This window comes from Culex quinquefasciatus, chromosome 2 (genome assembly GCF_015732765.1).
Source record: "Culex quinquefasciatus strain JHB chromosome 2, VPISU_Cqui_1.0_pri_paternal, whole genome shotgun sequence".
NCBI lineage: Eukaryota > Metazoa > Arthropoda > Insecta > Diptera > Culicidae > Culex > Culex quinquefasciatus.
The window spans coordinates 194,240,296-194,259,770 of NC_051862.1; the positions used below are offsets into that span (position 1 = coordinate 194,240,296).

The window sequence follows — 19,475 nt, forward strand, 5'->3', positions numbered from 1 at the left end:
TCGCTACATCCGGGATTGCGCACTACCGTAACGGATAAGCGGAAGTAAGTGCAGGAGATAGCAGGCCGACTTAGAGTTCAACCATTGCGAGGATGCGGCAGTTTGGGAACCGACCGGAGGAACCGGACCCGGCACTAGAACTCCGAATCGTATTCTGCCCAACGCAAATGCGTTCTTCACTACACCGATCTTCAAAAAGTAACGTGCCGAAACTGATAAAGGTAGGTCAATTCGTAAGGTTTTTTAGGGCAATATCGCAAAGATTTTCCAAAAGTAAGTTAGGAAAATGAATCACGCCAAAATTCTTCTGTTTTTGTTATGACGTTTACATGCTAATGTGGAAAACTCAATTTACACAACAAATCATTCTCATCATTCCAATCATTCCGGAATTAAACTGGAATGATTCCAGAATGATCGAGTGTCAACCCCCTTGTTCAAAAGTCATAAGTTTTGTCAGTGTCCCCCTCGGATTATGTTTCGTCGCCGTCGGAAAGAGTAGGGCGTGTTGTGTGTATCGTTACGGGAACCGTGCACCGTAGTGTTGGGACCGACGGTAGACGTGAGTCCGGGTGTGTGTCAAAGTGGAATTCAGACGCCCAGACACCGCAAAATGCCCGATCGAATTCGGCTGATGGTGGAAATGCATCGATTTGACTGTCATTAGGAGAGAGAGAGCGAAAAGAAACGCGAAACGTCTAGACGGGAAGATTAGGGTGCGGGGTTCCGCCGACACCGGTTCCGGAATTTGGCTGAGCATTGTCGGAATCGCTGACAGCATCGATTCCATCGAATAACGTCGATATTGATAGAGGAATTGCGACACCCCACCTCAAAGATTTGTAACGCAACCTGCGGAATCAAGTGAAATCTACGACGACGACGACCATGGGATTCGTCAAAGATCCGTGCGGAATTGTTTGCGTGCTGGTGACCTACTTGGCCGTGATTTACGCCGACTATGTGGTGACCCGCTGGATCATTCTGCAGACCATGCAAAATAGGTGAGCCATCGAAAAAGGGGGATGGAGGAGGTCAAGGGCCTTGGTTGTGTCTTGTGATTTTCTTTAAAAATTGTTGTGGTGTTACTTGTGGGGAGGGATGGGCGTGAGGGGTGGTATCTAATCTTATCTGACGGTCGGTGGCCGTAAGCTGGGGGTCATCGAAAGAAAAGCAACAACAAACTAAGGAGATATGACTCACAAGATGGAATCGAAGCGATTGAAATCAATAATTTTGTTGACAAAGAGAAGGATCTGCAAAGGAGAAAATATGTTCAGTGCTATATATCTCAACACGAGTAAAGCCGTACTATTTAATTCCATGTAATTTGCTCTGTGTTGCTTTTGTAAAACAGCATTATCAGCACGTTGCAAAATCCGATATCCTGTTAGTTTACACTAAGTCTCAGGGCAAGTATCCAGTATCAGGGCAAGGAAGGGTTTAAGGAATACATTCTACAATTTTAGATCTGATCGAACTTTGATCATTAAACATTCTATTGATTTTTTGTTTTTTAATTAAATCGACCAGTCTTATCTAGTTATGAACGATTATTGTTCGAAAACTAAATGAGTTCCCCCTGGGCTTTGTCATAATGAGTATTATAGGTTTGATGCTTGTTTGGCAAAGAGTATGATTTGATCCGATGTGGAATTAAAATCGAAGTTTTCAGTATATTGCTGAAGCTTCCATTTTTACACATGGACACCACTTCATGCTACGAGAACCCACTTTGACGTAGTCTCAGGGCTTAATCGATGGCCGGTAAGCTGTCATCGAGACCAGGAGGTTCTCCGATAGTGGAAATATCACATTTGTACAATGAAACGCTACATATGTGATTTTTCCCTATCTTAATGTGGGTGTCAGGTTAGGATGCGGGTTTTTAAAAATTTAGTTTTTGTAGAATTTAGGATTTTAACTATAAATATCAACTTTTTATATTTTGCCTTTAGTTATTTAGTGACAAAATTAGTAATAGTGAATTTAGTAATTCTATCAGAATCGGTGATTTTCATTCAAGTAGCATAAACACCATTCTGATTTGTCAAAATTTCCGTGGAGTCTCGATCAATCAATAGTGAAATGATATCGGACCAAATTCGTTGATCTGTTGAACTAACGGTTGTCGGATTATGATTGTATCGATCATTGTTGCGAATTGAGGATCTACTGGAATTCTGACGATCAAATGGTCGTCTCTTTTTCAATTCACGACTTGTAAAATATGAAATGTTAATCTATTTTTTTTTGTTTTTTTTTTTAAGAAGCCAGACAGGTTTTAAAAGAAACGTTCTAGATTTTTTGGCTATTAATTAAAATGTCGGGTATTTGAGAGAAGAGTAGCTTTCGGATAGGTTACTTTAAATCTTGTATTCAATTCAAGTTAGGTAGTTATCCGCAAATGAAAATTTGGACTTATCTGAATAATTGAACATTTTGGACTTATGAATAACACACAACTGTGTATTTATTCTAGAGTCAGATCCATACAGCGTCAGTGTTTATTTGGTCGAAGTGTACTAATTCATTGGCAGATCTGATTCTAGTTGTAATGTACGACAAGACTACTGACGGACGTGACAGGACGGAGGCCCAGCTGGATCACCCTCCCAAAAAAAAAAAAAAAAAAAACTAAATGAGTTTTCGACCATTAAAATTTGTCGTAAAATTTCAAAAAGATTTATGTGCTATTGTTCGTCTGTGCTTTAAAGAACTTAAAAATCATTTTTTAGAAATTTTGAAGCTGATTTTCTAATTTGAAAAAAAAATTCAAATAAATATAATCTCTGTAGTTAATCTAAAAAAAATCTTAATCTAAAAAAATACATTGAAAGCTTTTTGATGTCTAGTGGGTCGAAATCTTGAAATTGTGTTGTAGCTGAACAAAAGCGACTTAGTTAAATCATTTCTCAACCGGGTACGCATTTTGGTTCAGCAAAAGTTGGTAGCTTTTAACTCCTCAAATTTATGTATACTTTATCAAAAGTTTTAAACTTAGTTTTGATTGTAATTTTTTCAAATTGAACATTTTTTTTCGGGAGGGTGATCCAGCCGCACATTGTTGATGTCGAAACCTCTAAACTGGGCCCTCGTCCTGTCACGTCCGTCAGTAGTCTTGTCGTACATTTAAAAAAATTAAAAAAAAAATAATTTACAACTAGAACCAGATCTGCCAATGAATTAGTACACTTCGACCAAATAAACACTGACGCTGTATGGATCTGACTCTAGAATAAATGCACAGTTGTGTGTTATTTATGAGTCCAAAATGTGCAATTATTCATATAAGTCCAAATATTCATTTGCGGATAACTATTTAACTTGAATTGAATACAAGATTTAAAGTAACATATCCGAAAGCTACTCTTATCTCAAATCCCCGACATTTTAATTAATAGCCAAAAAATCTAGAACGTTTCTTTTAAAACCTGTCTGGCTTCTTAAAAAAACAAAAAAATAGATTAACATTTCATATTTTACAAGTCGTGAATTGAAAAAGAGACGACCATTTGATCGTCAGAATTCCAGTAGATCCTCGATTCGCAACAATGGTCGATACAATCATAATCCGACAGTCGTTAGTTCAACAGATCAACGAATTTGGTCCGATATCATTTCACTTTTGATTGATCGAGACTCTATGAAAATTTTGACAAATTAGAATGGTTTTTATGCTACTTGAATGAAAATCACCGATTCTGATAGAATTACTAAATTCACTGTTACTAATTTTGTCCCTAAATAACTAACGGCAAAGTATAAAAAGTTGATATTTATAGTTAAAATGCTAAATTCTACAATCACTATTTTTTTAAACCCGCATCCTAACCTGACACCCACATTAAGATAGGGAAAAATCACATATGTAGCGGTTCATTGTACTGCCGCTCCAATCTGGTCCGTCCCATATGTAAAAAGTGAGTGCTGAGATAACGCTGTGAGAAGCCCAAAAAAAGTTTCACCATTTTTTCCATTCTAAACAAGCTATTTCCATATATTTTTTTATACAGTTATTTCAATATGAGTCTAAAAAATACCACTACCATAAATTTGATTTTTTAAACCAACAATTTGGAGGTAAATTTATGAAATTTTTAGCAGGAGACCGACTTGACTATATTTGTCCATAAATAAAGGCAAGTCAGTGCCGGTATCAAGGTAGGCTTGAACATTTACAACAGAAATTTTCCTGACATTTGTTGGTTTGTTTTGGTACTTTTCCAAGTAATTTTGATTAAATTATCTTAAAGTTTGTTTGTTTCAGGTTAATTTAATTACTGAATAGTTTTAGTAAATTTCCTTAGTATGAAACTTTACCAGCGCCAAGACAAGCAATTTCTTTTGCCGCAAAGCGGAAGATATTTGAATGCACGTCTCAGCATATGAACCCATGAAATTGAGTAATCCACAATCTGCGTCGGAAGTGCAACCTCATCCAGAACCGGGATCAAAAGTATTCAACCAAGAAGGAACAGAACTGTTTTTTGACATAGGACTATGTCTTTACTTACTATATTGGGGGGCCAGTTCAGAAATTCGATCCAAAGCGTCACTTTTAAGCGTTAAAAAAGGGGACATTTTGAACGCTTATATCTTTTTTCCCTGTGAATCAATCCAGATGGTTGGACCACCAATCGAAAGAGGAAGACTTCAGCTATTGTTTAACTACATAGATAGTCTGACTAAACATAGTTAAAGCACTTAAAACATGCAATCAAAATGAGTAATTTTTCGGTACAAATCGGACAGATGACCAATCAGAGCGAGCGTATGCATTCGAGACCGCGCCCCTTTTGTGCCGTTCTCCGGTTGTGCCGCTATTTAAGCAGAAAATTTCGCAAAAGCAAGTCACTTTGGAACGAGCACTCGAACTGTGCACGTCGGGCCGGCGCGGAGCAGCAGCAGCAGCGGCCAATAGAAGAAGAGGACCAGCAACCAGAAGGAAGAACCACCAGCAGCAGAAGGAGGAAATCCAAGCGAAGCGGACGGCGTGGAAGTCGCGATGATGCGGCGGTTCTCATGAAAAATGGCCAATTCGACAGTGGTGGCCACAACCTGGAGTGGCCGGTGCCCTCAAAGAAGGTCCCCCGGGGCCTGGGGGGACATTTACAGAAACATACGAGTTGTGGCAATATGGGTATCAAAATTCATGGTTTTTGATACTGAACATAATAATGGCCATTTCGACAGTAGTGGCCACAACCTGGAGTGGCCGGTGCCCTCAAAGAAGGTTCCCCGGGGCCTGGGGGACATTTACAGAAACATACGAGTTGTGGCAATATGGGTATCAAAATTCATGGTTTTGATACTGAACATAATAATGGCCATTTCGACAGTAGTGGCCACAACCTGGAGTGGCCGGTGCCCTCAAAGAAGGTTCCCCGGGGCCTGGGGGACATTTACAGAAACATACGAGTTGTGGCAATATGGGTATCAAAATTCATGGTTTTGATACTGAACATAATAATGGCCATTTTGACAGTAGTGGCCATAACCTGGAGTGGCCGGTGCCCTCAAAGAAGGTTCCCCCGGGGCCTGGGGGGACATTTACAGAAACATACGAGTTGTGGCAATATGGGTATCAAAATTCATGGTTTTTTATACTGAACATAATAATGGCCATTTCGACAGTAGTGACCACAACCTGGAGTGGCCGGTGCCCTCAAAGAAGGTTCCCCCGGGGCCTGGGGGGACATTTACAGAAACATACGAGTTGTGGCAATATGGGTATCAAAATTCATGGTTTTTTATACTGAACATAATAATGGCCATTTCGACAGTAGTGACCACAACCTGGAGTGGCCGGTGCCCTCAAAGAAGGTTCCCCCGGGGCCTGGGGGGACATTTACAGAAACATACGAGTTGTGGCAATATGGGTATCAAAATTCATGGTTTTTTATACTGAACATAATAATGGCCATTTCGACAGTAGTGGCCACAACCTGGAGTGGCCGGTGCCCTCAAAGAAGGTTCCCCGGGGCCTGGGGGACATTTACAGAAACATACGAGTTGTGGCAATATGGGTATCAAAATTCATGGTTTTGATACTGAACATAATAATGACCATTTTGACAGTAGTGGCCATAACCTGGAGTGGCCGGTGCCCTCAAAGAAGGTTCCCCCGGGGCCTGGGGGGACATTTACAGAAACATACGAGTTGTGGCAATATGGGTATCAAAATTCATGGTTTTTTATACTGAACATAATAATGGCCATTTCGACAGTAGTGACCACAACCTGGAGTGGCCGGTGCCCTCAAAGAAGGTTCCCCCGGGGCCTGGGGGGACATTTACAGAAACATACGAGTTGTGGCAATATGGGTATCAAAATTCATGGTTTTTTATACTGAACATAATAATGGCCATTTCGACAGTAGTGGCCACAACCTGGAGTGGCCGGTGCCCTCAAAGAAGGTCCCCCGGGGCCTGGGGGGACATTTACAGAAACATACGAGTTGTGGCAATATGGGTATCAAAATTCATGGTTTTTGATACTGAACATAATAATGGCCATTTCGACAGTAGTGGCCACAACCTGGAGTGGCCGGTGCCCTCAAAGAAGGTTCCCCGGGGCCTGGGGGGACATTTACAGAAACATACGAGTTGTGGCAATATGGGTATCAAAATTCATGGTTTTGATACTGAACATAATAATGGCCATTTCGACAGTAGTGGCCACAACCTGGAGTGGCCGGTGCCCTCAAAGAAGGTTCCCCGGGGCCTGGGGGGACATTTACAGAAACATACGAGTTGTGGCAATATGGGTATCAAAATTCATGGTTTTTGATACTGAACATAATAATGGCCATTTCGACAGTAGTGGCCACAACCTGGAGTGGCCGGTGCCCTCAAAGAAGGTTCCCCGGGGCCTGGGGGGACATTTACAGAAACATACGAGTTGTGGCAATATGGGTATCAAAATTCATGGTTTTTTATACTGAACATAATAATGGCCATTTCGACAGTAGTGGCCACAACCTGGAGTGGCCGGTGCCCTTAAAGAAGGTTCCTCCGGGGCCTGGGGGGACATTTACAGAAACATACGAGTTTTGGCAATATGGTTATCAAAATTCATGGTTTTTGATACTGAACATAATAATGGCCATTTTGACAGTAGTGGCCACAACCTGGAGTGGCCGGTGCCCTCAAAGAAGGTTCCCCCGGGGCCTGGGGGGACATTTACAGAAACATACGAGTTGTGGCAATATGGGTATCAAAATTCATGGTTTTTATACTGAACATAATAATGGCCATTTCGACAGTAGTGGCCACAACCTGGAGTGGCCGGTGCCCTCAAAGAAGGTTCCCCGGGCCTGGGGGACATTTACAGAAACATACGAGTTGTGGCAATATGGGTATCAAAATTCATGGTTTTGATACTGAACATAATAATGGCCATTTCGACAGTAGTGGCCACAACCTGGAGTGGCCGGTGCCCTCAAAGAAGGTTCCCCGGGGCCTGGGGGACATTTACAGAAACATACGAGTTGTGGCAATATGGGTATCAAAATTCATGGTTTTGATACTGAACATAATAATGGCCATTTCGACAGTAGTGGCCACAACCTGGAGTGGCCGGTGCCCTCAAAGAAGGTTCCCCGGGGCCTGGGGGACATTTACAGAAACATACGAGTTTTGGCAATATGGGTATCAAAATTCATGGTTTTGATACTGAACATAATAATGGCCATTTTGACAGTAGTGGCCACAACCTGGAGTGGCCGGTGCCCTCAAAGAAGGTTCCCCGGGGCCTGGGGGACATTTACAGAAACATACGAGTTGTGGCAATATGGGTATCAAAATTCATGGTTTTGATACTGAACATAATAATGGCCATTTCGACAGTAGTGGCCACAACCTGGAGTGGCCGGTGCCCTCAAAGAAGGTTCCCCGGGGCCTGGGGGACATTTACAGAAACATACGAGTTGTGGCAATATGGGTATCAAAATTCATGGTTTTGATACTGAACATAATAATGGCCATTTCGACAGTAGTGGCCATAACCTGGAGTGGCCGGTGCCCTCAAAGAAGGTTCCCCGGGGCCTGGGGGGACATTTACAGAAACATACGAGTTGTGGCAATATGGGTATCAAAATTCATGGTTTTTGATACTGAACATAATAATGGCCATTTCGACAGTAGTGGCCATAACCTGGAGTGGCCGGTGCCCTCAAAGAAGGTTCCCCGGGGCCTGGGGGACATTTACAGAAACATACGAGTTGTGGCAATATGGGTATCAAAATTCATGGTTTTGATACTGAACATAATAATGGCCATTTCGACAGTAGTGGCCACAACCTGGAGTGGCCGGTGCCCTCAAAGAAGGTTCCCCCGGGGCCTGGGGGGACATTTACAGAAACATACGAGTTGTGGCAATATGGGTATCAAAATTCATGGTTTTTGATACTGAACATAATAATGGCCATTTCGACAGTAGTGGCCATAACCTGGAGTGGCCGGTGCCCTCAAAGAAGGTTCCCCCGGGGCCTGGGGGGACATTTACAGAAACATACGAGTTGTGGCAATATGGGTATCAAAATTCATGGTTTTTGATACTGAACATAATAATGGCCATTACGACAGTAGTGGCCACAACCTGGAGTGGCCGGTGCCCTCAAAGAAGGTTCCTCCGGGGCCTGGGGGGACATTTACAGAAACATACGAGTTGTGGCAATATGGGTATCAAAATTCATGGTTTTTGATACTGAACATAATAATGGCCATTTTGACAGTAGTGGCCACAACCTGGAGTGGCCGGTGCCCTCAAAGAAGGTTCCCCGGGGCCTGGGGGACATTTACAGAAACATACGAGTTGTGGCAATATGGGTATCAAAATTCATGGTTTTGATACTGAACATAATAATGGCCATTTCGACAGTAGTGGCCACAACCTGGAGTGGCCGGTGCCCTCAAAGAAGGTTCCCCGGGGCCTGGGGGACATTTACAGAAACATACGAGTTGTGGCAATATGGGTATCAAAATTCATGGTTTTGATACTGAACATAATGGCCATTTCGACAGTAGTGGCCACAACCTGGAGTGGCCGGTGCCCTTAAAGCAGGTTCCCCGGGGCCCGGAGGACTTTTACAGAACCATACGAGTTGTGGCATATTGGTATCAAAATTCATGGTTTTTGATACTGTACATGAAAATTGACATTCCGACAGTAGTGGCCACAACCTTGAGTGACCGGTGATCTCAAAGCAGGTTTCCCGGGGCCCGGAGGGTCTTTAACAGAACCATACGAGTTGTGGCAATATGGATATCAAAATTCATGGTTTTGATACTGAACATGAAAATTGACATTTCGACCGTAGTGGCCACAACCTGGAGTTGCCGGTGCCCTCATAGAAGGTTCACCTTGGGAGAACATTTATGACAATTTTGCCGACAAATCTATGAAACAAAATAAAATAATCTTATTTCAGATTTCACTAGCAATCCAAAAACACATTCAAATTGTTTGGTCCTATGTCTTTCGGTTATGTCTCTGACATACCATCTTGAACTTTTTTTTGTATATTAGTTACAACGGTATGTAGTTTCTTTTCTGACCGTGGTTGTCCCTTGAATGAGGAAAAAAGGCAGAATAGGTGTCGACTATTACACTTCAAAATCCCAGAGGCGTCGCGTCCACCTGTTCAACCTGTTCATAGGACAGGTGGATCATTTTGATTTCTTTATGAAGAAAGAATTAAAATATGTTCATCAAAATAATTGAACGAACATGCCAACTCTTCTTAGAACCATGAAACAGCCAAGCGCATTCGAATCCATAGAGCTCTCAATGAAAATCTAACGCACTGAAAATCGCATGTTCATCTCCATGCATTCCCATAAACGATATGTACACGCTGGACGGTATGAATGTGGTAGTTCAGTGTGCATGAAAGCTTTTGCACAGTCGACATAAAAGCGCGCGAGCCGAGACACGAGCAGGAAGAGAGCAAAATTTGAAGTTTTTCTCTCTCTCTCTTTGAACTTTGCTCCCTCCCTGCTCGCGACCCGGCTCGCGCGCTTTTATGTCGACTGTGCAAAAGCTTTCATGCACACCCTGAACTACCACATTCATACCGTCCAGCGTGTACATATAGGGGCGGCTTTCTGTGTATTTTTGGATGCGTTGTATGGGAACTCGTGCATGGAGAAATCCGAACAGGTTGGTGGCTGCTTGGGAGGATTTTCAGTGCGCGTTAGATTTTCATTGAGAGCTCTATGGACACGAATGCGCTTGGCTGTTCCATGATTCCAAGACGATTTGGCGTGCTTGCTCAAATATTTTAGTAAAACTTTTTAAATTGTTATAAATAGTAGAACGGCATGTTGCTTCAAAAAAGCGTTTTTAACTGAAATAAAGTAATAAATAGCTCTGTCAAAAGTGAGCAAGTAAGTTCATATCGACAGATTTGCAAAATAATTTGGAAGAAAATAGAACGAAATCTTTAACCTACCAAGCATACAATAATTTACTTCAAAAGTTATTTGTACAAAAAGAAAAATCAAAACAAAGCTTAAATAAGCTGTCGTAATAATGTCTACTTGGTTTGAATTCTTGAGTTTTGATCGTTTAAATTTTTTTTTCGGAAAATTTTATAAAGTGATGTTTTTTATTTTATTTTATGGATTTATATTGAGATATGAGACGCAGTAAAAAAACAAAAAATCTCAGACTTTTTATACTTAATTATGGCAATTATTTTTTATTTGTGGCTATCAATTCTAAATTTGTTATATGCTTAAAAAGCCCATTTTGAAAATCAATGCAAAAATAAAGGTTAAATGTCCAATCGATTGCACGAGTTTTTGTTAGATGAAATTTTTTATTATCATCGATATTATTTTTTTCTCTTCTAGTTTTTTAGGGAAATTTTGAAGAGAAACGTAAAATACATTCTTTATGGCCTAATTGTTTTGGTCAGGAAACTAGAACACGTGATTTCAGGATTAGAACTGTCAACATCCGGAAGGTTTGCTTAGTTAGATTTGAAAATAATTAATAATTTTTGGAACATAAGAGAAGTCATTCTAAAGAAAACTCCAGGGAAAAACTTGTGGTTGGATTACGCCTCATTTTTGAGTTTTGATTTAGTTTTTTATTCATTTACAAAACAAGCTAATTATAGAAAACTACAATGTAAAAACCATTTCAATTTTACACTTCTTAAAGGATGATCATTGCTGTAATTTGAAAAAGTTACTATTTCAATAAAAATCATGTGATCAATAATTCTCACAACAATATTGCTAACATCATCTAATTTCTCTTTATCATGTATAAAAGATATTTTTTAAAAATAATTGAGCTAAAAAACTTGAAAATTACTGAAAAGATTGTTTGAACAGGTAAACATTTTGGCCACGCGTCGCCTCTGCAAAATCCATAAATATTTTAAATTATATCTCAACAATTTAAGTTTTTTTAAGTTCAACAAGCTCTTAAAGACATAGTATGTGTGTTGTTTAAATAATCACACATTTATTTTATCGATTTATGAGACATTTCTATACAAGAACTGACTTGCCTTTATTTTGCATATGGGACAGCACAATAGTTATTTTTATTTTGGTTTTTTTAGAACAAACATAACTATTTTATCAAATAGGCTTGAAGTAGATGTTATAACAAGACTTTTCTCGGGTTTATCTCAAATCGACAAAAATACATATGGGACGGACTAGCTTAGAGCGGCAGTACATATGTGATATTTCCACTATCGGAGAACCTCCTAGTCTCGATGACAGCTTACCGGTCATCGATTAAGCCCTGAGACTGCGTCAAAGTGGGTTCTCGTAGCATGAAGTGGTGTCCATGTGTAAAAATGGAAGTTTCAGCAATATACTGAAAACTTCGATTTTAATTCCACATCGGATCAAATCATACTCTTTGCCAAACAAGCATCAAACCTATGATACTCATTATGACAAAGCCCAGGGGTAATTTTTTCAAATGGAACATTAAAAGTATAACCTTTCTTATGGTAAATTTCACATAATCGATTCAATTGCAAACTTTTAAGATATAATAAATAAAAAATTTTAGCTGAGGTATTTTTAAATATTTTTTTTTAGAAAATGTACATGCAAATTGTGTGGCCTTCCTCAGTCATGTATGTACAAATATAAATCTGGAGATAAGTCTTACCAGTTTTTTTTTATATCCCAGGTTATGTTTAGACACTTTGTTGCGACTTAACCCTCTACTGCCCTCTACTTTTTTTTTGATTTTTTTTTCTGTGTTCAGGAGGTCATTTGAGCAACTTTTGTACTCGTTAAACCGGTTCTGTGTGCATGACGAAGGCCGATTTTCAAAAAGCTTATTTTAAAAAAAGATAAAAATATTTTTGTTTTTTCATATAAAAAATCGTATTTTTTCAAAATGCCAAATTTTAAAATCGGGCTTCGTCATGCACACGGGATATGTCTTGAGAATCTTCACTCTGAATTTCAGCCAATTTGGTCCATCGCATCTCGAGATATCTTGGCACTCGTAAATCAAACGCGGTGTTTCGAGAAAAACGCTCAGAAAGTTTGACAGTCCGCTTTGGGCACGACAAAAAAGCTTAAAATCGTCTGTAACTCAGTTTAATCAAGAATTATCTTCATGAAACTTTCAGGAGTGATTGAAAATCATCTTTTTAGTGCATTCAATAAATTTTCTGTAATATGATATTTTGTGATTTCCTACATGTAATCCCTTAAAATATAGTCGATTATCCGAAGCCTCGATTATCCGAAGTTTCGATTAACCGAAAGTTTGTATGGGACTTCGGATAATCGAATCACGAACAACAAATTATTTTTTTCGTTTTTTTATTTCCTTTCTTTAAGACATCAAATTCGAGTTCTGCAACCCCATTTTAGTCAAATTTGAATTTTTGAATGCCTCTTAGATTAGAAAATGTATTTTTTTTCAATATTTCTTCACCGCCATTTTGGCCAACATTTTTGATTCAAAGTTTTTTTTAGATCACTTAGGCCGTTGCAAATATTTTTCGAAGTTCATGTCCCTCGACTCTGACCAAAGTCGAGGGGGGCAAAAAATAAAAAAAAGTATAAAAATTGAAATTTCGAGCCATGGTTTCAACATTTTAATGAAAAAAGTGTTTTAAAATGCATTATACACCTGTCCAGTTGTTTTGCCATCATTTGGTTCCAAAATATCTAAGTATTCTAAGTATTTCTAAGTATTTTTTTTTTTAAACAAGCCCAAACATTCTCATGGAAATTTTGCAGTTGTTTGGAAATTTTTTTTTCTGCCCCCTGATTTTTCAGACCTATTTTGAAGGGGGGAGGGAGGGGGGGGGGTGACATAAACTTTGAAAAATATTTGCAACGGGTAGTTTAGAAATTATACTTAAGCTCAACAACAAAATTTACTTTAAAGTTTTTCGTAGAACTTGCTCAAAATGCCCTCCTGAACACGGGAAAAACAAAAAAAATCGTAAAATGGGCAGTAGAAGGTTAAGTGTGTTTCTTATAGTACCGAGATACCCCTTCCGAGATTCATACGTAGGAAGTTGTGTTTTACAGGCCTGAATCAGAATCTGTAAAAATCAAAATATAATATCGGTGAAAATTGCGTTTTACTGAACTTTGAGATTTTTGGTTTTAGAAAAATGTCTCGCCTTTAAAACTTTTTAGGGTTTGTAAATTCGTTTTGATTGTCAAAAGATATTCCACTTTTAAGACAACCATATTTTGGCTGATTTTTGAGTGACAAACATCCCAGAGGTTCAAGGTCAAACGAAGTTCGCATAAAAAATGGTTGTCTTGAAAATGGAATATCTTATGACTATCAAAAACGGATTTATTCAATTCAATTAGTTTTTATTAGTAAATAATCAATTCACAATTTCGTAATTCTTATAACCTAATAGAGTTTTGGAGTACCTTTCAACTATGATTTGTACTATAGTTCATTTTGATGTAATTGGATATTCTAACAATGGATTTGCCAACAGAAGGAAAAAATATATTAAAAAAACTTTCTAAATTTGCTAAGGAAAAGGATAGAGATAGAAAAGCTTAAAACTAGATCACAGTTTGTTTTGTCTTTTGACGTCGAAAAACTTCGCTGCACAAGGCAGCTTATCCGTTGTAGATATACTTCATCATAAGCTCACTCAGAGCTTGGAATTGTTCTGCCTTGTTCCGGCAGGCACGAAAGCGCGTGAGCATCTCTCCAGCAAGAGCGAAAAACTCGGGAAGCGTGAAGAGATCATATCCGGTAACGTCTGCTTGTCCCGGTGAAGTACCGCTCCCAGAAGCGGCTACTCTAGCGTACGAACCTCCCCAACCGGGAGGGAACGCTGGGTTGGTCGGTGGAACCGCTCCGCCGCCAGCTGCTGCAGCGTTCGTGCTCGAAGTCTTTGGAGGTTGGCGGGACGCTGGCGCTTTCTTCTTCTTGTCCTGCTCCTCGAGGTACTTTTTCCGCGCGGCGCAGCCACGGAAATTCGCCGTGTGGTTTCCACCACAGTTCGCACACTTGACGCGCGCTTTGTGCTGCTGGGCGTTTTCCCCCAGCTGGTCTTTCCGCGGAAGATTGCACCTTTCGGTGAAGTGGGTCTCACCGCACTTAACGCACCGGGGCGGAAGATTACAGTTTCTTGAACCGTGTCCGAATTTTTGACAGCGGTGGCATTGCGCTGCGTCGGTCGGATTCTTCGTGTAGAATCGCCACGTCACGAAGAAGCCGTCCAGTGCTTTGATCTGCCGTAGGTCCTGGATTTTGACCGACCCACGATCGAAGTACAGGAGGTACAATGTGTACGTACCTGTCACCGTTGTCGATTTCGAGAGCACCTTAACCTCTCGAGGCTTAACCTTGACGCCCGACAGGTGTTCTTCCAGGTCGGAGATCGGGCGGTCCGGATATCCCTGAAGGACGATCTTCACTGGGACCTTCTCTGCTGGGTCAAATGTGAAGAATTTGAAGTTTCGCAACTTCAACTTCTTCACTACCAAGTCGAAATTCTGTTTTTATGCGTAATCACTTGCACCGAAGTTTTACTAATTTTAAGGCAATATTGGAGTCCCTCAAGCAACTCGTCAACATCGTCCGCCAACGTATCCAAAACAAAAATTGGAGGTGGTCGTCGTTCCTTCGGAGAGTTACACTTTTTCTGCTTTCCTTGCTTGCGCGCAAGTTCATCATCGTCATCGTCGTCGCCAGCACTGCTGCTGTCACTGGCGGTGTTGTTTTCTTCTCCACTCAGCATCTCAAATTCGTTGCTGGTGGGAACGTTGGAAGTGGTTGTTGTCGTAGTGCTGGTGGACTGCTGCTGCTGCTGCTGCTGGTCGGAAGTACTTCCGGATGCCCGGGTCGATTGTCTCGTCCGTACTGGGGACTCACGTGGACGGTATGACACGTGTAAAAAAGAAGGATCGGTGACGTCACCGGGCACGCTCCGTGCGCGATGGCGGTCGATGCGGCGTTGGTATGTTTACCTTTCTGCACTCTGCCGGTAGATGAACTTCGCGGGTTTTTCGAGGCCGCACTCGAACTGCCTCGGCCACGGCCGGCCCTTGGCATGCTGGAGCAGCAAACTCGCGGGTAAACACTGTTAATTACGGCGAAAAAATCGAAAAGTTTGAGGAGCTCCGAACAGTTGACTGTTGCTGGCTGGTGTTGCCAGTCCCGATGAAAAAAAACGGATTTACAAACAAATAATTTCTAAAGATCGATCCTCCTTTAAGGCCTGGTCAGTTAAAAATTCGTGCTATAAATAAAAAAAACTTTAAATTTCAGAAAAACGCAATTTTTACCGATATAATATTTTGATTTACTGTCACTTTTTTTTTTGCTTGTTTTTTTATATTTACTGATATAAAACAATACCATTATCATTTAAATTGTAAAGAAATGCTTTTTTTGCATACACAGCCAAAGTTAGTCCCAGAAAATTAGACTAAAAAAAATGGCAAAAACGTGAATAGTTAAAACAAATGCCCTCCTAAATACGAGGAAAAATAATAGTTGAAAAAAAAAATGAATTTGAGCATTTTTTTTAGTTCATGCCTAAGAATCAAAGGAATGTTCCTTAATTCGAGTACATGAGTTTGATACGATAGGTCCACGTCTTCTTCTTCCCCCTGGTGATTCTATGAAATGTACAATCTGTCTCGGCAGTAGGCCGGGACGCTTCAAGGAGTGTAGTACATTTCGGAGTTCTCGAAAGTACTGCAAGATTCAACTTGAAGCGTATTCTAACCACAAGTACTGCCCGGATGCTTTCTTCGGACTGGTTGCGCTAATTTGATTAGATTATAATTTTAAACATAGCCCCTCATATTTGGGGTTCGGGCTCAGTACTCCAAGGGCAAAATTTACTCATTTGTTTTAAGCCTAGAATCAGACCTTTAAATATTTTTTTCCTCCTTCATTTTTTTCGCAGCTTGTGGGCCCCCTTCCACGTGGTCACGTTCAACACGATCGTGTTCCTGCTGGCGATGGCCCACCTCAAGGCGGTCCTGCTCGACCCGGGCACCGTGCCGCTGCCCCAGACGCGCATCGACTTTTCCGACCTGCACTCGGAGCGAAACTACAACCGCGAGCACGAGGAGTGGACGGTTTGCACGCGGTGCGAGACGTACCGGCCTCCACGGGCTCACCACTGCCGGATCTGCAAGCGGTGCATCCGCCGGATGGACCACCACTGTCCGTGGATTAACAACTGCGTGGGCGAGCGCAACCAGAAGTACTTTTTGCAGTTTCTGATGTACGTCTGCGCGCTGGCGCTGTACTCGATCTTCCTGATCATCGCGTCGTGGGTGTACCCGTGCGAGAACTGCACGACGACGGTGCCGGAAACGCAGAGCCGGATGTTGCACAGCGTGCTGCTGCTGCTGGAGTCGGCGCTGTTTGGGCTGTTTGTGATTGCGATCATGGTGGACCAGATGCACGCGATTCTGTACGACGAGACGGCCGTTGAGGCGGTTCAGCAGAAGGGACCGTACCGGAGTCATCGGCCGAAGATGGCGCTGCTGGCGGAGGTTTGCGGCCGTGGGCATCCGGTCATGTGGATGTTCCCGTGTGCCAGTCTGAATCGGAAGCTCCACGATGTGCCGCTGCTGAGCCATGACGTTTAAGAGGGGTCGTTTGAGGTAGGAGGTAGAACAGAGAATTGTACTCGATTTTGTGTTCCCGCGCGCTCCGTGTTACAAGTATCATGTTTCGTTGCTTTTTCGAACGCGTTTCTGGTCACGCAGCAGGAGCCAGCAAAGAAAGGATTCGACCGTAAATCGGTGACAACTTAAAGAGTATATATATTTAGTATGTATGTATTAGTCATTTATGGAAACAAAAACGGGAGGGGGTGTTGGGGTAGAAAAGCTAGATAAATATTTACGGCTTCCGGTGCACTGCGGAAAAGTAAAAAAAAAACTCAGAGTAATGCCGAAGCTAATGCGTATCGAGGTGGGGTTGTCTTCCTTCGAGTCGTTTTTTTTTTTTTGGTTTTAACGGTAATCGTGCCAGGTGCGCCAAGTTGTAAAAGATTTTATTTCGACAGCCAGCATTAATACTATGATTAGTAAGCCAATTCGTTGCAACAATCGATTGAGAAAGATAACAACAAACTTTGCATGTTAATGTGCTTTGAATATCAAAATCGAGTTAAAAAAATAGTTTCAGTAACTAAGAACAATTGAACAAATGACGTACAAAATGTGAACCACACTGTATTTAAAACCGTAGTCAGACCAACAAATCAAACTACTAAAATTAAAGAAAATATTTCACGCAAAAAACTCATACAAACAAACTTTGGTTTCTTTATCAAACAAACAAAAACTCACTAGACATTTCTACCATCAATGTGACCTCAAAGAACGGAGGCCAAAACTAACGAAAACCGATATACTTCAACTACCTGACGGCACCCGATTCACGGTTATTCTCCCACTAGACACCTCCGCCGCGCACGCACGCACCGAATTCAATTTCCAACTCACATTCTTTACACCCTTTTTACAAAAAACTCAATCGGTCCGTAAATATTAAAGGTTGCGAATTGTTAATTATTTTTAAGTGGATTTATTCTGTTGTAAATATTTTGCATTTTTTTTTCTATTATTGTAAGATTGTATTTTCTTTAGAATTGAGTTTTTTTTTAAAGGTGCGTTTCCCTTTTCTTTCGTTGTGCTTTCCCATGATACTGTTCACCGAAACTTCCTGTCATACAATCGATGCGACTTTTGTAATTCATCAATTAGCAACTAAGGCAACTCTTTACATGTATAAGCAATTCAAGGGTGAATGATATAAATTTAATCTAGCTTTTGTAAATAGTTTAAGATTGTCCGGGTGAGATCGCAACGTTGAAACGCTATCACGGCGCGATTGTTGAAAAGGAAAATACAAAAAGAAAAATTTACAAGATTCATTACAGAATTTGAAATATCCAAAAAAGTTTAATGTGCGAAACAGAAAAAAAAAATCAAACAACTGGAATTCATTGCAGAAGCTCTCGAACAAACATCACACCTACAACTAATATATATATTGCAAAATCTATATATACAAATAAAACATTTTAAAATAGTAATTCATGTGAAAAAAGCAGCAAACTGAATGCAATTCGAAATAATTGTCGTTACATTATACAAACCTAAGCGAACAGAGCTTCAAAAGTCACTAGGGATTAGAGAAGCGAACAAGTCTGATTAATGGGAAAGGGAAAGAGAATACTAAGTAAGAGAAGAAAAAAATCCTTTTGTGTGTGCTGAACAATTACTGGAAACAGTCGGAATACAGGCGGAATCCCCGTTGGATTGGAAAGGAAAGGAGGAGAGCGTGCGAACGTGCAGAATGAAAGCAAGAAAATACATTTTTTATATTTATAAAAAGAAAGAAGCATAAAAAAACCCAAAAATAAAACAAATAAATTGGCACACCACCAAACGTACTCACGTAAATAGCATCACGTGCTGCCCGCCACCTACACAGTGCACAGACACACACACGTACACATCAACCACCGCATACGGCATCCACACATAGAAGAGAAAGACATAAAAAACTTTCCTAATCATTGTAGTTCCCGTTTCTTGAAACAGAGAATACATGTCATGAGAGAAATGTGCAATAAATGGTGTGGAGTTACTTTTTGTGTGAGGAAATATTGAGAAAATTCCTGTTAACTTTTTATCGAACTTTTTCTGGTGTTTAGATGAGTAAATTGCACATAAGTTATTTCTGTATGAAAAAATGGCTTGAAAACTTCTATGAAAAAATAACACTTACTCAAAACACATTTTTTGAGCTTCATATATAGGATGGTGAAAAATCATGATCCAGAGATATGAATTAAAAAAAATGTTGAAAGCTAAATCAAATTTGCAACTTAACCCATTTTTTTTTAAATACAGTTTTAGAGATATTCTCACTTTTAGGCAGGGTTGCTAATGAGCGAGCGCTCACAGAAGGTGTGCTCGCTCCAGATGGGGCGTGAATTTGTTACGTGAGCTGGT

General features: G+C 40.5%; 1 protein-coding gene across 1 annotated transcript; it reads left to right on the forward strand.

The window, feature by feature from the left end:
* The first annotated feature begins 436 nt into the window (after window positions 1–436).
* On the forward strand, window positions 437–19,092 carry LOC6034887 (palmitoyltransferase ZDHHC3-A). The gene is made up of 2 exons (XM_001845103.2): window positions 437–1,004; window positions 16,400–19,092. The coding sequence occupies exons 1-2, from the start codon at window positions 889–891 to the stop codon at window positions 17,091–17,093; spliced, it is 810 nt and encodes a 269-aa protein (XP_001845155.1). The 5' UTR covers window positions 437–888; the 3' UTR covers window positions 17,094–19,092.
* The last annotated feature ends 383 nt before the right edge of the window (window positions 19,093–19,475 follow it).